Source organism: Rousettus aegyptiacus, unplaced genomic scaffold (assembly GCF_014176215.1).
Source record: "Rousettus aegyptiacus isolate mRouAeg1 unplaced genomic scaffold, mRouAeg1.p scaffold_m13_p_6, whole genome shotgun sequence".
Classification (NCBI taxonomy): Eukaryota; Metazoa; Chordata; class Mammalia; order Chiroptera; family Pteropodidae; genus Rousettus; species Rousettus aegyptiacus.
In genome coordinates this window covers 94469575-94483179 of record NW_023416309.1, presented here as the reverse complement: position 1 = coordinate 94483179, position 13605 = coordinate 94469575, and the positions used below count along the sequence as shown (strand labels likewise).

The 13605-nt window shown below is 52.6% G+C and overlaps 1 protein-coding gene across 4 annotated transcripts in view; it reads left to right on the top strand.

Annotated features, from left to right (window-relative positions):
• ABCC3 (ATP binding cassette subfamily C member 3) overlaps nucleotides 1-13605 on the top strand; it is a 41537-nt gene that overhangs the window by 1847 nt on the left and 26085 nt on the right. For 3 of the 4 annotated variants that reach the window (XM_036222736.1, XM_016133754.2, XM_016133755.2), the window contains exons 2-8: nucleotides 9116-9292; nucleotides 9637-9762; nucleotides 9957-10094; nucleotides 10924-11049; nucleotides 11282-11343; nucleotides 12026-12157; nucleotides 13146-13337. In XM_036222736.1, coding sequence (XP_036078629.1) covers nucleotides 9116-9292; nucleotides 9637-9762; nucleotides 9957-10094; nucleotides 10924-11049; nucleotides 11282-11343; nucleotides 12026-12157; nucleotides 13146-13337 — 953 coding nt within the window. The remainder of the gene's footprint in view (nucleotides 1-9115; nucleotides 9293-9636; nucleotides 9763-9956; nucleotides 10095-10923; nucleotides 11050-11281; nucleotides 11344-12025; nucleotides 12158-13145; nucleotides 13338-13605) is intronic. The other variant, XM_036222735.1, reaches the window with a different exon arrangement.

The window sequence follows — 13605 nt, the reverse complement described above, 5'->3', positions numbered from 1 at the left end:
AGGACAGGCTTCGAGAAACTTGGAGTTGGGATACGCAGGACTCCCTTCTTCTTCCAAGTGTAAAGATCTTTTGCCTCTAGACTTCCAAGAATATCAGAGCTTGGAATCTTGGAGCAGCTAGCCCAGCCCCTCATGGTAGAGCTAGGGAAACTGAGGGCCAGGGAGGGAATGGACTTGTCGAGGTCACACAACAATCAGTTGCAGAGTGCTGGACTAGGAAGCAGGGCCCCTGGGATGTGGTTCCAGCTTTCCCATTGCCTGTGCTCCTTTGGGCTTCTGGGCCCCTTGTACCTCCTTGGAGGACCTCAGGGTCCATGGAAGTCAGTCCATCTGTATAAGGTCTGAGGGATGAATTCCATATGAGGTATCTGCTTGGACACCTCAAAGGACAAGGGAACTGACTACTCTTTCTCACCTCAACTTTCCACGTTATCTTTTTGGCTCCTGAAAGCTGTTCTGTGCTGTATCCAGTATGGCTGGTGACCAAGGGTGGGGTGGGAAGAAAGCAGGAAGGTTCCCAGCTCATCCTCTGAGTGTTTGCAGAGCTGAGACAAACAGGAGCTATAGCCTCAGCTCTAGCTCAGCTACCCAATAAGGCCTAGAGCTCTGGGCTACTCATTTCTGGTATGCTAGTTTGCATCTCATTTGCATTGTATATTATTCAGGTACACCTGCCCCTGAATCTTTTATCTTGAGGGCCTGTGGGTGACCTACCTTGTGGGAAGTAGTTCAGGGAAGCCAGGAAGTACCTGAGCTGGGAATGAAAAGGTAGGGAGGGGCAGAGGTGAATGTGGTTCAGGCCCCTCTGCGCCACTTGTTTTCCAAGCCTTTTCACTAGCTTATCCTCATAGCCTCAGTTTCTCCACCTGGGAAATGGGAAAATAACCCATCTCCTAACCACCTCACAAGATTCTTGTGGAGATCAAATGAACTAGGGAATGTGAAATGCTTTTGAGAACTAAAAACTCTGTGCATGACAGGTCATGAATTCCTAGAACGACGAGTTAAGAGAAAGAGAAATGAGGTTAGCAGGGGGTGTTAGACTTGCCAAGACCTACAAGAAAGAAGCTGGCAGGTCTGTTGGGCCAGAGGCTGCCTTTTCAGCTATTTTCTGGGGATTTTGTGGCTAATCCATCAGCCTCAGCCCCGGATGAATCTAAGGGTAGCAGACTTGAGGGGACCCATGACCCCTGGACATGTGCTTACACCTATGGACTCACACACATCAGGCCCTGGGTGAATTTTCTCTTTGTTTGAATCTTTTACCTCTACCTACTTTGGGTCAGATGACCAACATTTCTAAGTTTGCCTTGGGAGGTAGAAATAAATTCCAAAAGAATGAACCGTAGCAAAACTGTCCAGGGCTCATGAAACCAGAGATGCCTCTAGAACAAAGGAGGTGGGGGTGTCCCTTGGCTGTGCCTATAGTCCCCTGCCTGGAAGATTGCTCTGTGTTCTGAGCAGCACCCAGGTGGTGGAGAGACTGTGCATGGGGAAGGGCCTGGGGCTGTTTACCCTCAGGAGGTTTTGCCCTATTTGCAGAATCAGCCTTGATCTGATGGCCCCAGGAAGCTCCCAGGATGCTTATGAGGTCTCAGAAAACTGAAAGTCCTGACCATGAGAGCTGTCCAAAGATGGTACTGATTTCCTGAGAAGTAGTGAGCGCCCCATCACTGCGGGTGTGCAAGCACATGATTAGTGACCACCGGTGGGGATGCTAAAAAGAGGATTCCAGCCAAGAAAGAAGTTGGGGTCCCACCCTGAAATTCTACGACCAATTGGGAAGAGAGAAGATGTGGCCAATGGGAGATTGGTTAATTCCTCCCCTATTTCTAGACCTCCCTTTCCCTACTTTAGAAATGGAGTTTACCTAATAGCAGCTCTTGGTAGAGGCCTATGGGTTTCTCACTGGTCAAGTGCCAGCACCTTCACTTTTCTCTGGACTGTTTACCCACTATAAGAGGGGGCAAAACCCTAGACCCTCAGAGGCCCAACTTTCTGTGTCCCCTGCTCTGATGCCTGAGAGGAAGTGAGATCTGAGTTTCATTCTGTCGCTCACTAGCTGTGTCACTCACCCATCCCTGGGCTCCAGTCGGATTTAGGTGGGCTCTGGGGCTCCTTCAGGTCTAGTTCCCCAGTGCTGATTCTGGGATTCGGCCTCAGGCTGGGCGGCAGAGACAAGAACATGATTAGGGCCATTCAAACCCCTTTTGGGCTCCTGGATATCACTGTCTTCCTAGGCTTCCTCTTAGGTCACTGCCCAACCTGAGTAGGTGGCCACCTGAACTTATGAGTAATGGAAGAGACTAATTTCAATGTACTTTGACTCTCAAATACTGTGACATGTGCAGCCCTGGGAAAACTGGCAGAGGCAGGGCCCCTGAGGTAGGCTGGTGGACATCAAAGCTCCCCAGTCTTCCTGGTTAGGCTGGGTCCCTAGAATCTCCTCCTTGCACCCCAGCTGGGGCCAGTGAAGCTGGTGCTGGATGGCTTTAACTTCTGAGTTCCTGGCTTCTGGCAGGCAGATTTGGTCCCCGTGGCCCCAGACTGGCTTCCTCCCACCCTTTATCTGCCTCGTGGTCCCTGGTCTTAGAGAAGGAAGTGAGTCAGAGCTCTACCAGCTGACCCACCCAGAAGGCAGGGTCAGAATGCATGATCTGGGTCCACCCCTCCCTGGTGGGTCTGTTCCAGGGGCAACTGGTAGAGCGGGATCCCTGAGGGATCCTGATGAGTGGCTGGGCATATCTCCTCCCCACCTAGAGCTGTTTCCTGTACTGGGAGAGGGTCCTAATCCTTGGATTGGATTTCTCCTTCTAACCGGATATTCAGGTTTCTAATGCAGCTGCTCCCAGAAACCCAGCTAGTTTGCGCCTGCATGGTGGTAGCCCCTTCCCCTCAGCTCTTGGAGATGAACCGCAGCTAGGAGGTGATTCGAGGGGGTGGTGCAAGGCCGAAAGGAGATTTTTAATGTTTCGTGATGCATGTGTTCTGTCCCCAAGGCGGGATGTCATGCTGGAGCCTTATCAGGTACAGAGAAAGTACAGTAGAATCCCATGGTTTGGGGTGGGGCCTTTGGAACAAGACTGCTTGGGTTTGAGTACTGATATCAGCCCATGCGAACTGTGGCCAGTCGCTTTCCAGCCATAGGTCTCAGCTGTTGTGAATATTAAATGATAATCCGAGAACACGGTGATGCTTAAATAACCTAAGTTGTGGGCTGGCACAGCCCCTTTCAGAAGGAGCCAGGCCTGTGAGCCACAGACTGGCCCCGCATGGCCAGGCTTTGCCCACCCCTGCCCTGGGCCCTTCCAAAGGCTGCTGTTTCAGACATGGCAGGTCAGTGAGTGTGACTGGGGATCAGAGCAGGTCCTTGCCCTTTTAGCATCTCTATTTCTGCCGAGATAAATGAACTTGTCAGTTTATCCCTTCTTCCCACCCCAAAGGATTAGGAAGTAATTACTCTTCTCAGACAGAGGCTGTCAACAAGCCTGTGGGTGTGGGGGAGCTGGAAGTCCTTGACAAAGCCATGGCCCAGCTGGGGCAGAGGGCTCTGGGGTCCTTACTCTCACCTGTCCCCTGCTTAGGTCTGGAGGGATTTCAGCTTCGGTGCCCACAAAGGGACCTCTGCTGTGCCAGTCATTCTGGGCGCCAGACCTTATCAGCTCCATCCAGCTGTTTAATCACATTATTAAGGAGGCCGTTGTTGCTGTGGGAACTGTGTGGGTGACAGCTGCAGAGCAGGAGAGGGGCGTGGGAGATATGAGGTCAGAAAGATGGGGGAGGCAGATAATGAGGGTCTTGAGGGCCATGCAGTAACTTTGGCTTTTACTCCGAGTGAAATGGAGGGTCCTTGGCAGCCTTGAACCAGAGTAGTAACTTGGTAGCGTGGGTCTGGCTTAGATTTCATAAAGATCTGCCTCTAACTGCTGTGCTGGAAAAGACTAACCAGGCAAGCGGCAGGGGTAGAAGTGAGAAGACCAGGGAGGGAGCTATGGCAGGAATAGAAATTCAGGTGGAAAAGGTGGGCAGAGAAAAGTGGTTGGATTCTGGATACACCAGGGAGAACCAGGTGAAGTTGCCTTTTTCATAGATAAGAATAGTGGGATATAACACTTTCATCTTCTTCAGCCTGGTCATTTGAAGGTATAGAGTGGTCAAGATTTGCTGAAGGATTGGATGTGGGGTATGAGAGAAAGAGAAGAATCAAGGATGAGCTCCAAGGATTCTGGCCTGGGACAAGGAAGGAGTTACCATCCATCAAGGGCAGGCTGGAGAGGAGAGGATGGGCAGGAGTTCAGTTCTGGACATGTTGTGTAAGGCATGTCCCCTCGACATCCTACAAAGGGCTCTGGGGTAAATAGTCTAAGGTACCTGCTGCCTTCTGAAGACGGCTCTGCCTAGTTGGGACATACTTATCTAAAGGAAAGAGGCCCAGGCTGGACCTCCCCGTGGGTCAAAGCAACTGCCTGGGTCCTCGTAACCCCAAGATCTCTTGATTGTTGCCACAGTCCAGGTTACCCGTGTAACCAAAACAAGGTCCCAACAGCTTCTTGCTCCTTCGCTTGCTTTCTCAAGCATTGCCTTGTTTGAATTGAGGTGTGCTTTGCTATTCATTCTCTCCACTGTGGGGAGCTGGCCAAGATGCTGTCATTGCCCTCATTATGACTCACGTGGCGACTGAGGTTCAGGGAGATGAAGGAGCTTGCTCACGGTTCCATGACTTCAAAGCAGCAGCCCACATGGCGTCCTCTGTATCGAGATTTGTTTCTTTTTGTGGCGATTCCTTGCCTGCCTCAAAGAGCCTTGCCACCGACTTACACACTCGTGCAGGGATTCCCTCCCTGTCTTGCCCTCAAACTCAACCTCCCTTGTCAATCAACTCAGACCACTCCTGCGTACCTGGCCCTGTGCCGGGAGTTGGAGAATGTAGGGCAGGAGAGGACATGAGTAGGGTGGGCCGGGTGTCTGCCCTCAAGGGCTCACGTTGCTGCAGAAGAGAGGACATGTTCACAGGTACAGGTACAGACGGCATGAGGTAGAGAGAAACCTCAGTTTGACCCCACAAGGCCTGGGTGCCTGTTCAAGATCCCTGCTCCCTGTTGTCCTTAGACCTGGAACAAGTGGAACCTGCTTTCCCTTTTGAGCCGTGCCTAACGCTGTTCCTCCTCCCTGCTTCTAGAAGTCACTCTGAATCAACCAGCCAGTTAATGACTATGCTATCATAAACTGTCAGTGAAATTTAAGGGGCCTTTATTGCTTTCACAGTTTAGTCACTTACTTGGTTGCCAAGATCACACAAGCTAAAACAAGGAAAAGTCAGCGGCCGGTGTGCCCCAAGAAGACTTCCTGTAGGAGATGAGACTTGGGCTGGGCCCAGAGAGAGAGGAAATGCACTGCAGGCCTGGAGACCCAACAGTTTCCGAGGGAGGGGTGGCCTCGGGCAGGCTATCTGGGTGGCAATTAAATGGATGGGATTAATGGGCTTGCTGAGTTGAAAGCAGAGTAGGGCTGCCCCATTGACAGTATTATGGACACATACGTGGGTCCGTTCACACAATAGACCACCATGCAGAGGATGGCCTGTCCCCACTCATACTCAACCCCAAGGATGACACTCATGAGGATGGTGTTGAGTGAAAGAAGCCAGACATAAAAGATACATACTGTACACTTTCCATTATAGGAAGATCCCTAATGGGAAATATTAATCCACATTGTTAGGGGCAAGTAGTGACTGGGAGGAGATACAAGGGGGCTTCTGGGTGCCAGTAATGTTGTTTCTTGATTTGCATGCTGGTTACGCAGGCGTGTTCAGTATGTGAAAATTCCTTAGGGTGTATACTTAGATGTATGTGCTTTTCTGTAGGTATATTATACTTGAAAAAGAAATGTTTTAAAAAGGAAAAAAAAAAAAGATCCGAGGCTGCATTAGGGATTAGCTGTGTCCTTTGCCCTCCCCTGTGGTCCCCGACCAGGCCCAGTGAGGTGCCCAGCTCTGCCTGTGACCCGATGCCCAGCTGGGCCAGTATGCCAGAGACTCGACAAGTGTTTGTGAGCTTATGTTGGTTGCTTGAGGGACTACTGAACACGGGGCTCTAGAATACAAGGTGTACAACCCCTGCCCACCGGGACTCAAGTGAAATGCCCCAAAGCAGCGTGTCCTCAAACTGCATGGTCCCCAAAGGCAAGGACAGGTCTGCCCCAGGTGCTCCCAGCCCACTGGCTGACTCATAGCAGGCCCTCACCAAACATCATCAGGTGGACGACTAATGCTCCAAAAAGGTAGCCACCTCTGATGCTGACTTCAGAAGATGGAAGAGATGGGTGCCAAGCTGGGCCCACCACCACTTCCCTGGAGTTGTTGGGGTTTTGACAAATGGAAGAAAGAGGAACCAGGTTGAGCAAAGGTATAGAAGTGGGAGTCTCAGAGCCATGTAGGGGGAATCGAGTTTGGCAGCAGGGGGAGGGAGCGGTGGGAAAGGGAGTGAGAAGAGAAGCCTGTGGGGTGCCTGGACTTGATTCCAGAAGCAGCAGGAGCCTCTGCAAGTTTGGGGCCTGAAGTAAGGGTCACAATCTGTGTTCCAGGGAGGGTTACCTTGCAGCAGTGGGCAGAGACATTAGAGGGCAGTGTGCTGGCCCCGATGGGATTAAAGAGTGAAAGTGATTGAGGAAAGGGGGGTAAGATGTGAAGACCACTCCATGAAACATATTTTTAAGATGGGAGAACTCAAGCACATAGATAGTTGAATAGTTCACATAAATAGATAACTCTAGGCCAGCCTGGGGTTCTTGAATACCATAGACATGCTTAGATTTTGTCTTCTAGGCAGTAGGGAGACAGTGAAGGTTCAGAGGAAGGCTGTATGATTATCCTTTTGTTCATTATTTATTAACAAATGCTAAATTTAACTTATTTCAGCAAATTTTTGCTGAGCACCTACTATGTGTTAGGCAGTGGTATAGGTACCCAGGATACATCAATAAACGAAATACAGATTCTCACCTTCAAGTAACTTACACACCACCAGGAAGAGATAAGAAAAAACATAGTCAACTAGTAAATTATATAGCATGTTTAAGGGCAATGAGTACTACGGACTGAAAAAAAAGCAGGGAAGGGTAAGGAGGGTGGATTGGGGATGCTGGGAGTGCCGTGCAAGTGGCAATATTAAACAGAGCTGGTCAGGGTAGGCCTCATTAAGAAAGACTTAAATAAGTCTGAGGGAGGAGCGGTCCAGGCAGAGGGAGCAGCAAGTGCAAAGGCCCTGAGGCAGGAACAGGCCTGGGGTGTTCAGGAACAGCAAGGAGGTCATTGGCTGGAGTGAGAGAGGTGGTGGGTTGGTGGAAAGGGACACTGCACAGGTGTTCCTTGTAGGCTCTTGTAGGATGTGTACAGCGGAGATGTTCAGTAGGTAGTTGGATATAGAGAATGGTGGCCTGGAGAGATAAACTTGGGAGTCATCAGCCTATAGATGAAACTGGACGAAATTGCAAAGGGGGTGAGAGCAGATGGAGAAGGAGATGGAGAAGAGGAAAGGACTGACCCCTGGGGCACTCGGATGCCAACAGGGCAACCAGCAAAGAGACTTAGAAGCAAAGACCAGGAGAGTGCGGACAGGGATCTGGGCCCCTAGAGATCAGAACCCATGGGAAGTGCTTAGGAAGAGGTGAGGGTCTGGTCTAGTAGGATGGCCAAGGAGCCGGGTGAGCAGGTAATGTTATCCTCCCAATGCTAGCCCTGAAGAAAGATTTATCATTACAGCTGTCTAATCTTTTGTGAGAAGAGAAAAAAAGATTAATTGGTTGATGGTTGTGGAGGAAACGCTCTCAGTAAAATATGTGTTTGAATGTATCCTCTGATCTTTTTTCAAAAAGTTCTTAGGTGGTTATAGCCAAAGACAAGAGGGATCTTGTCTGGGCTCAGTGGTCCCCCAGGATGCCAGACTCTTGGTGCTAGAACCAGGACAGTCCCATGCAAACCGGAATAGGCGGTCACCCTAAGCTTGGTAATTTACAGAGTTCTCTCCACGTCCTCTTGTTCTCTGAGCTCACACCCACTCAATGAGGCAGGTGTGGTGGGGGATGGCCTCCCGCCTTTTAAAGGAAAGGCAACAGCAGGTTCAGGGAAACGCCTCATCCCTTCCTGGGAGAGGCTTAGAGAGGAAGCGGGCTCTCCAACCATGTGTATATATTGCTTCGATACAATAAAAAAAAAAATGATTTAAAAAACAAGTAGAAATCTAGAATGACAGAAAGCAGATCAGGGGTTTCCTGGCTGGGATGGGCTATAAAGGGGCACAAGGGAACTTGTGGAACGATGGAACTCTAACGTTATTGTGACAGCGGCTTTGCAGGTGTGTACAAACCCATTGGGTTGTGCCCCGTAAGTGGGTGCAGCTTATTATACTTATATAATACTGTAGTTAGAGAGAGAAAACATGAAGAAATGAGGAAATGGAGGTGACCATGGCCTCCTACGAGAGCCCACAGCTCACAAACCCTTGCTCGTTTGCACACTTATCCTCTCTCATCTTCACACACCTTCTGACCCCCCTCCCGATGTAACTGGAGGGCAACTGAGTCTGGGGTTCGTGCCGCCCGAACCACTCAGCCAATAGACCAACACAGGAGCCGGGATATTTAGAACAGGCGTTTACTGTCAGAGGACCGGTGATCCGAGAAAGGCAGCGTGTTGACACCTTCTGAACTGCCTTGCCTTCTCCGTCTGGCTTAGGGCATTTAAGGGAAAATCCGGGCAGTCTTCCTGGGGCTACGTGATGGTTCCGAGGTGGGGGTGGGGGGGGGTCTGTTGTGCTTCACAGAGCCACTCCTCTGGTAACGTGGTTGGTGTTAGCAACCCAGGAACAAAGATCAACTTCCTACAGCAAGGGACATTCCAAGCTTAGAGTCAAGCTGCTGAGGTCAGTATATTGTTAAGCTACATGGCAAGGAAGAGTGAAGCTGGGGCCCCTGAGACCTCTACTACGGGCATCTCAGCTGGGCCCTTGTTCACCATCGCATATGGAGCATCTCTGTGGCTCAGCCACCTCCCTTGAGGGAGAGCCCAATCCTTCAGAAGGCAGGCATAGCACTAAATTCTTTCTTCTGTCCCCAGGACTCCAATCTGTCGGTGTACACAGACAACCCAGACCTCACTCCCTGCTTCCAGAACTCCCTGCTGGCCTGGGTCCCCTGCATCTACCTCTGGGCCACCCTGCCCTTCTACCTACTCTACCTGTGGCACCACCACCGAGGCTACATCACCCTCTCCCGCCTCTCCAAGCTAAAGACGGTCAGGAGCTCAGGGCTCTTTGGGTGGGGCTAGGACCTGGGGGAAATTTCTTTTAATGAGTCCCTTGCCCGACTCTCAGAAGCTGGACAGGGGTCCCTAGCCTCACCACCTGGTGGGGGGCTATGGCAGCTTGCCAACTGGGTGTGCAGCCAACTGAGATCATCCCTACTTGGGGAGGTACAAGCAAATTTTCCATCGAGGCTCTCCTACCCTCAAGAAGCTTCCGGCCAGTGCCCAGCCCAGCTGTCAGGGCCAGGCCCCAGCAGGTCTGGTGGCTTCAGGAGCAAAAAGAGACTGACCCTCCTTTTGGGGATGGCGGCTCTAAGACATGTCTTTGTTCATAGGTCTTGGGTGTCCTGCTGTGGTGCATCTCCTGGGCTGACCTCTTCTACTCCTTCCATGGCCTGATCCATGGCTGGGCCCCTGCCCCCATCTTCTTTGTCACCCCCTTGGTGGTGGGGGTCACCATGGTCAGTATGGGGCCCGGGAAACTGAGTGAGGGAGGGTCTCCAGTGGGTTTTGAGATTGTGATGGGGGCCGGACACCTTAGCAGTGGGAAGATGGGGGGTAACCCCTAAACATCTGGCCACACAGGGTGGGGAGGAACAGAGGTAGGTCCAGATGTATATACTCTAGCCTGGCCTCCTCTGCCCTCCCTGCACAGCTGGTGGCCACCCTGCTGATCCAGTATGAGCGGCTGCAGGGGGTACAGTCCTCGGGGGTCCTCATCATCTTCTGGTTTCTGTGTGTGGTCTGCGCCATCATCCCCTTCCGCTCCAAGATCCTTTCAGCCGTGGCAAAGGTAAGGGGAAAGAGAGGCACTTATCTGGTCCCGCCCTGTCTAGGGTGTGACCTTAGGGCTCAAGGTCAGCGCTGGGTCCCACGCTCCTCCCCTCTGTCCCTCCCTGGCTCTCAGGACATCCCCTGTGGTTCAGTCTTTTTTTGTGTTGTTCTCTACTCACCGTATCTATGCTGGAAGCAGGTGGGAAGGACGGAGCTGAGGACCAGTGTAACTTAGGGGAATGGGGCCATTGTTGGATATTCGTGTGAGTGCAGGGAGCTATTCTGTAGTCACTACCACCATCCACTGCAATGTCTGAGAGGGGCGTCTGCCAATGTCTGTATAATGAACACACGTTTGCAGACACGCACAGGTAGTTCTGGCTTACCTGGAAGTCTCATGGTCTCATTCTCCCCCTTTCTTTCCACCTGCCTCAGTTCCTGGCTTTCTTCTTGATCTTTGGTGGTGGCGATAGTGTGATGACAGGAACACCGGGAGTCAATTTAGCATCTCCTCATTTCTCCATCTCAAGGGGAGATGGTCAAGTATACTCATAAGAGCACAGGCTTGGAATCGTCTGCTTATTTTCTGTGTGATCTTGGGCAAATTCCTTGGTCTTCTGGATCCCCATTTCTTCAGTTACAAACAGGGCGTCATAGATTTCCTATCTTGTAGGGAGCGTTGGACATGGTGATGCAGGTGAGGTGCTTGGCACGATGCCTGATGCTGGACAAGCCCTCACAGAACGGCAGCCCCCTTATGACCCTTCCCCTCTCTCAGAACCCCTGGGGGCCACCTCCTACCCCAGAGGAGACTGATGTTCTGATGCTCCTCCCCATTGTCCCCCCAGGGCAAGATCTTGGACCCTTTCCGCTTTGCCACATTCTACATCTACTTTGCCCTGGTGCTCTGTGCCCTCATCCTGTCCTGCTTCAAGGAGAAGCCACCATTTTTCTCTTCAAGGAATGTCGACCCTGTGAGTTTTCCATGGAAGCTGGAAGGTAGTGGGGGTTCCACACCCACTCTTCAGCCAGCCCTTACCAGCATTCCCCATCCCTTCCTGTTCCTTCCATCTCCGGGTCATGTCCACAATGTGTAAACTGGGGCTTGGAGTTGGAAGGTGGGGGCAGGGGGCCCTCCTCCCTCTAATCTGCCTTGAGAGGGTGGTGAGCATTCCTCATATCCCTCAGCCTACTCTCACCTTCTAGAACCCCTGCCCAGAGGCTAATGCTGGCTTCCTCTCCTTCCTGACTTTCTGGTGGTTCACAAAGTGAGTTGGCTCTCCCTCCAGCCTGGGTCAGAGGGAGGAGGGTGAGGAGATGGGGAGGGCGGGGTATAAGGGAGGAAGGGGAGTAGATAAGTTCAAGGCTCTGAGGAGCTGGGCCTGGCTGCCCCCACCTCAAACCCCCACCCCCGCAGGCATGGGGCAGATGAGGATGGGGATATCTGTCTGTTTGGGCTGGGGGCTGAGTCTAAAGGCTAGCCCTGCATCTGGCAGGTGGAGGGGATAGGCCCAGGGGCTAGAGGGAAACTGTAATTAGCTCCAAGCTTTTCTGTCTGGGATAAGCTTGCAGCTCCTCATCTGCTTGGCCACCCCGAGGGGTGGCTTGAGCAAGATAATTGTGTCTGTGACCTAGCTGACATCTCATTAACCGTGCTGCACTGAAGGGACAACTAAAGCTAGGGCTTCGTCCTCGCCCAGAGCCCCAGCCAACGTGGATTTCATTACCAGGGCCCAGGAGTCAATGGGGCATCTGGGGAAGAGGGAGAGGAGGGGCCTGGAGTGGGAAATTGGGGTGGGAGGCAGTGACCTCCAGCCTGTTCACTGTAGTAACAAAGGAGACACCTCCCTTGACCACAGCACCCTAGGGAGACTCTCCTTTCTGGAGACCCTGGTCCCACCTCCAGGCTGCTAAACTCTGACCCTATGTGGGGCCATCTGCCTGCCCCAGGATGGCCATCCTTGGCTACCGACGTCCCCTGAAGGAGCAAGACCTCTGGTCCCTGAACAAGGAAGACCACTCTGAGATCGTGGTGAAGAGTCTGCTGGACGCCTGGAAGAAGCAGCAAAAGCGGGCAGCACGGTGAGGCCCTCCTGTCCCCATGTCCCTTCACCTAGACCCTTCACGCACCTAAGTCTCCCAAAGGGGAGGCTAGTCCACCTGGGGTGCTCACGTGGCTCGGGGTGGGGAGAAGAGCAGGTGCGGGTGGTCCTGACGCGGGACGTGAAGCCAGCTCCACCTGCTCCACTGAGGCCACAGAGGGGCTGCAGCTTTCAGGACACGTACTCTGCCCTGGCCCTGGGCACATGCATTGATTCAGTCTCCAACATCTCTATGGTGTAGGTTCTATTGTCCTCGTGTTACAGATGGGAACACTGAGGCACAGAAGTTTAATGAGGCACCCAAGGTGTCCTAGTTGGTGGTGGCAGAACCCGAGTCCACACCCAGCTGTCTGGCCTCAACTGCCCAGCCAAGAGAGCTGGGGCTCTGAGTCCTCCTCTCCTGCCCACTTCTGACCCTGGGACTGAACCCCTTCCCACCGCACCACAACCCAAAGGCCCAGGAGTTCGGTGCACGTTCAGTAAGGAGCCGCTAAATGGCTGTCGGAGGGATAAGGGACTTGAGCAGTGTCTTGGCTACCATGGTTTGGAGCCTCTGGGTAAACCTAGGGTCCTCCAGTCTGCATGGGCACCCTTTCTCTGTCCCTCCAAGCTACCTCCGCCCCCTCCCTGCTCATCTCTCCTGTGACTAGGCCACTAGCCTCCCCTACCCATGTGTTCCTTCCCTCTTAGCATTTTTCCTCGGGACACTGGGGCAGGCCAGAAGCCGGGTATTGCTAGGTTACAGTCCTCTGGTAGCAGTTAAGGCAAGGCAGCCCTCATGTGCCCTCTGGTACCCGAAGACAGCGTCTCTTAGGGAATTACCTGGAAAGTTATCTTGTCCATCCAGCCCCCTCTCAATCCTGAGAGCCAAGAAAGCAGCTCTCCTCTCCTCCCCACTCCTCCCAGCACTTGGTTTCATGGGGCCCGTGCGCCCGTTTCTACCCACTGTTCTTTCTTCCCTGGACCAGAGACAAGGGCAAGGCGGCACCTGGGAAGACAGTGTCCACTGAGGATGAGGAGCTGCTGGGGGACCGGCCCAGGCCCCGGGAGCCCTCCTTCCTCCGGGCCCTGCTGGCTGTCTTTGGCCCCAGCTTCCTCATCGGCATGTGCTTCCTGCTACTCCACGACCTGCTCTCCTTCGTCAACCCACAGCTACTCAGGTCTCCCACATCCCTTCTTGCTGCAGCCCTTCCCTGGGTAGGGCGGTCGGTTGGCTGTCCCTGAGGACTGAGCCCGGAGGATGGGACCACATATAGTGAAACGAGCCCCAGAGCCGGAACCGAAGGGGCTCTCCTCACTTTCTGTGTGCCCTTTGGCAGTGCCAATGCCTCCGTACCTCAGTTTCCCCATTCGCATCCAACTTATATTTACCAGGTACGTGTTATGTGCCAGGCTCCCTGTGGATGCATTAAATCTTACAGAGAGGTA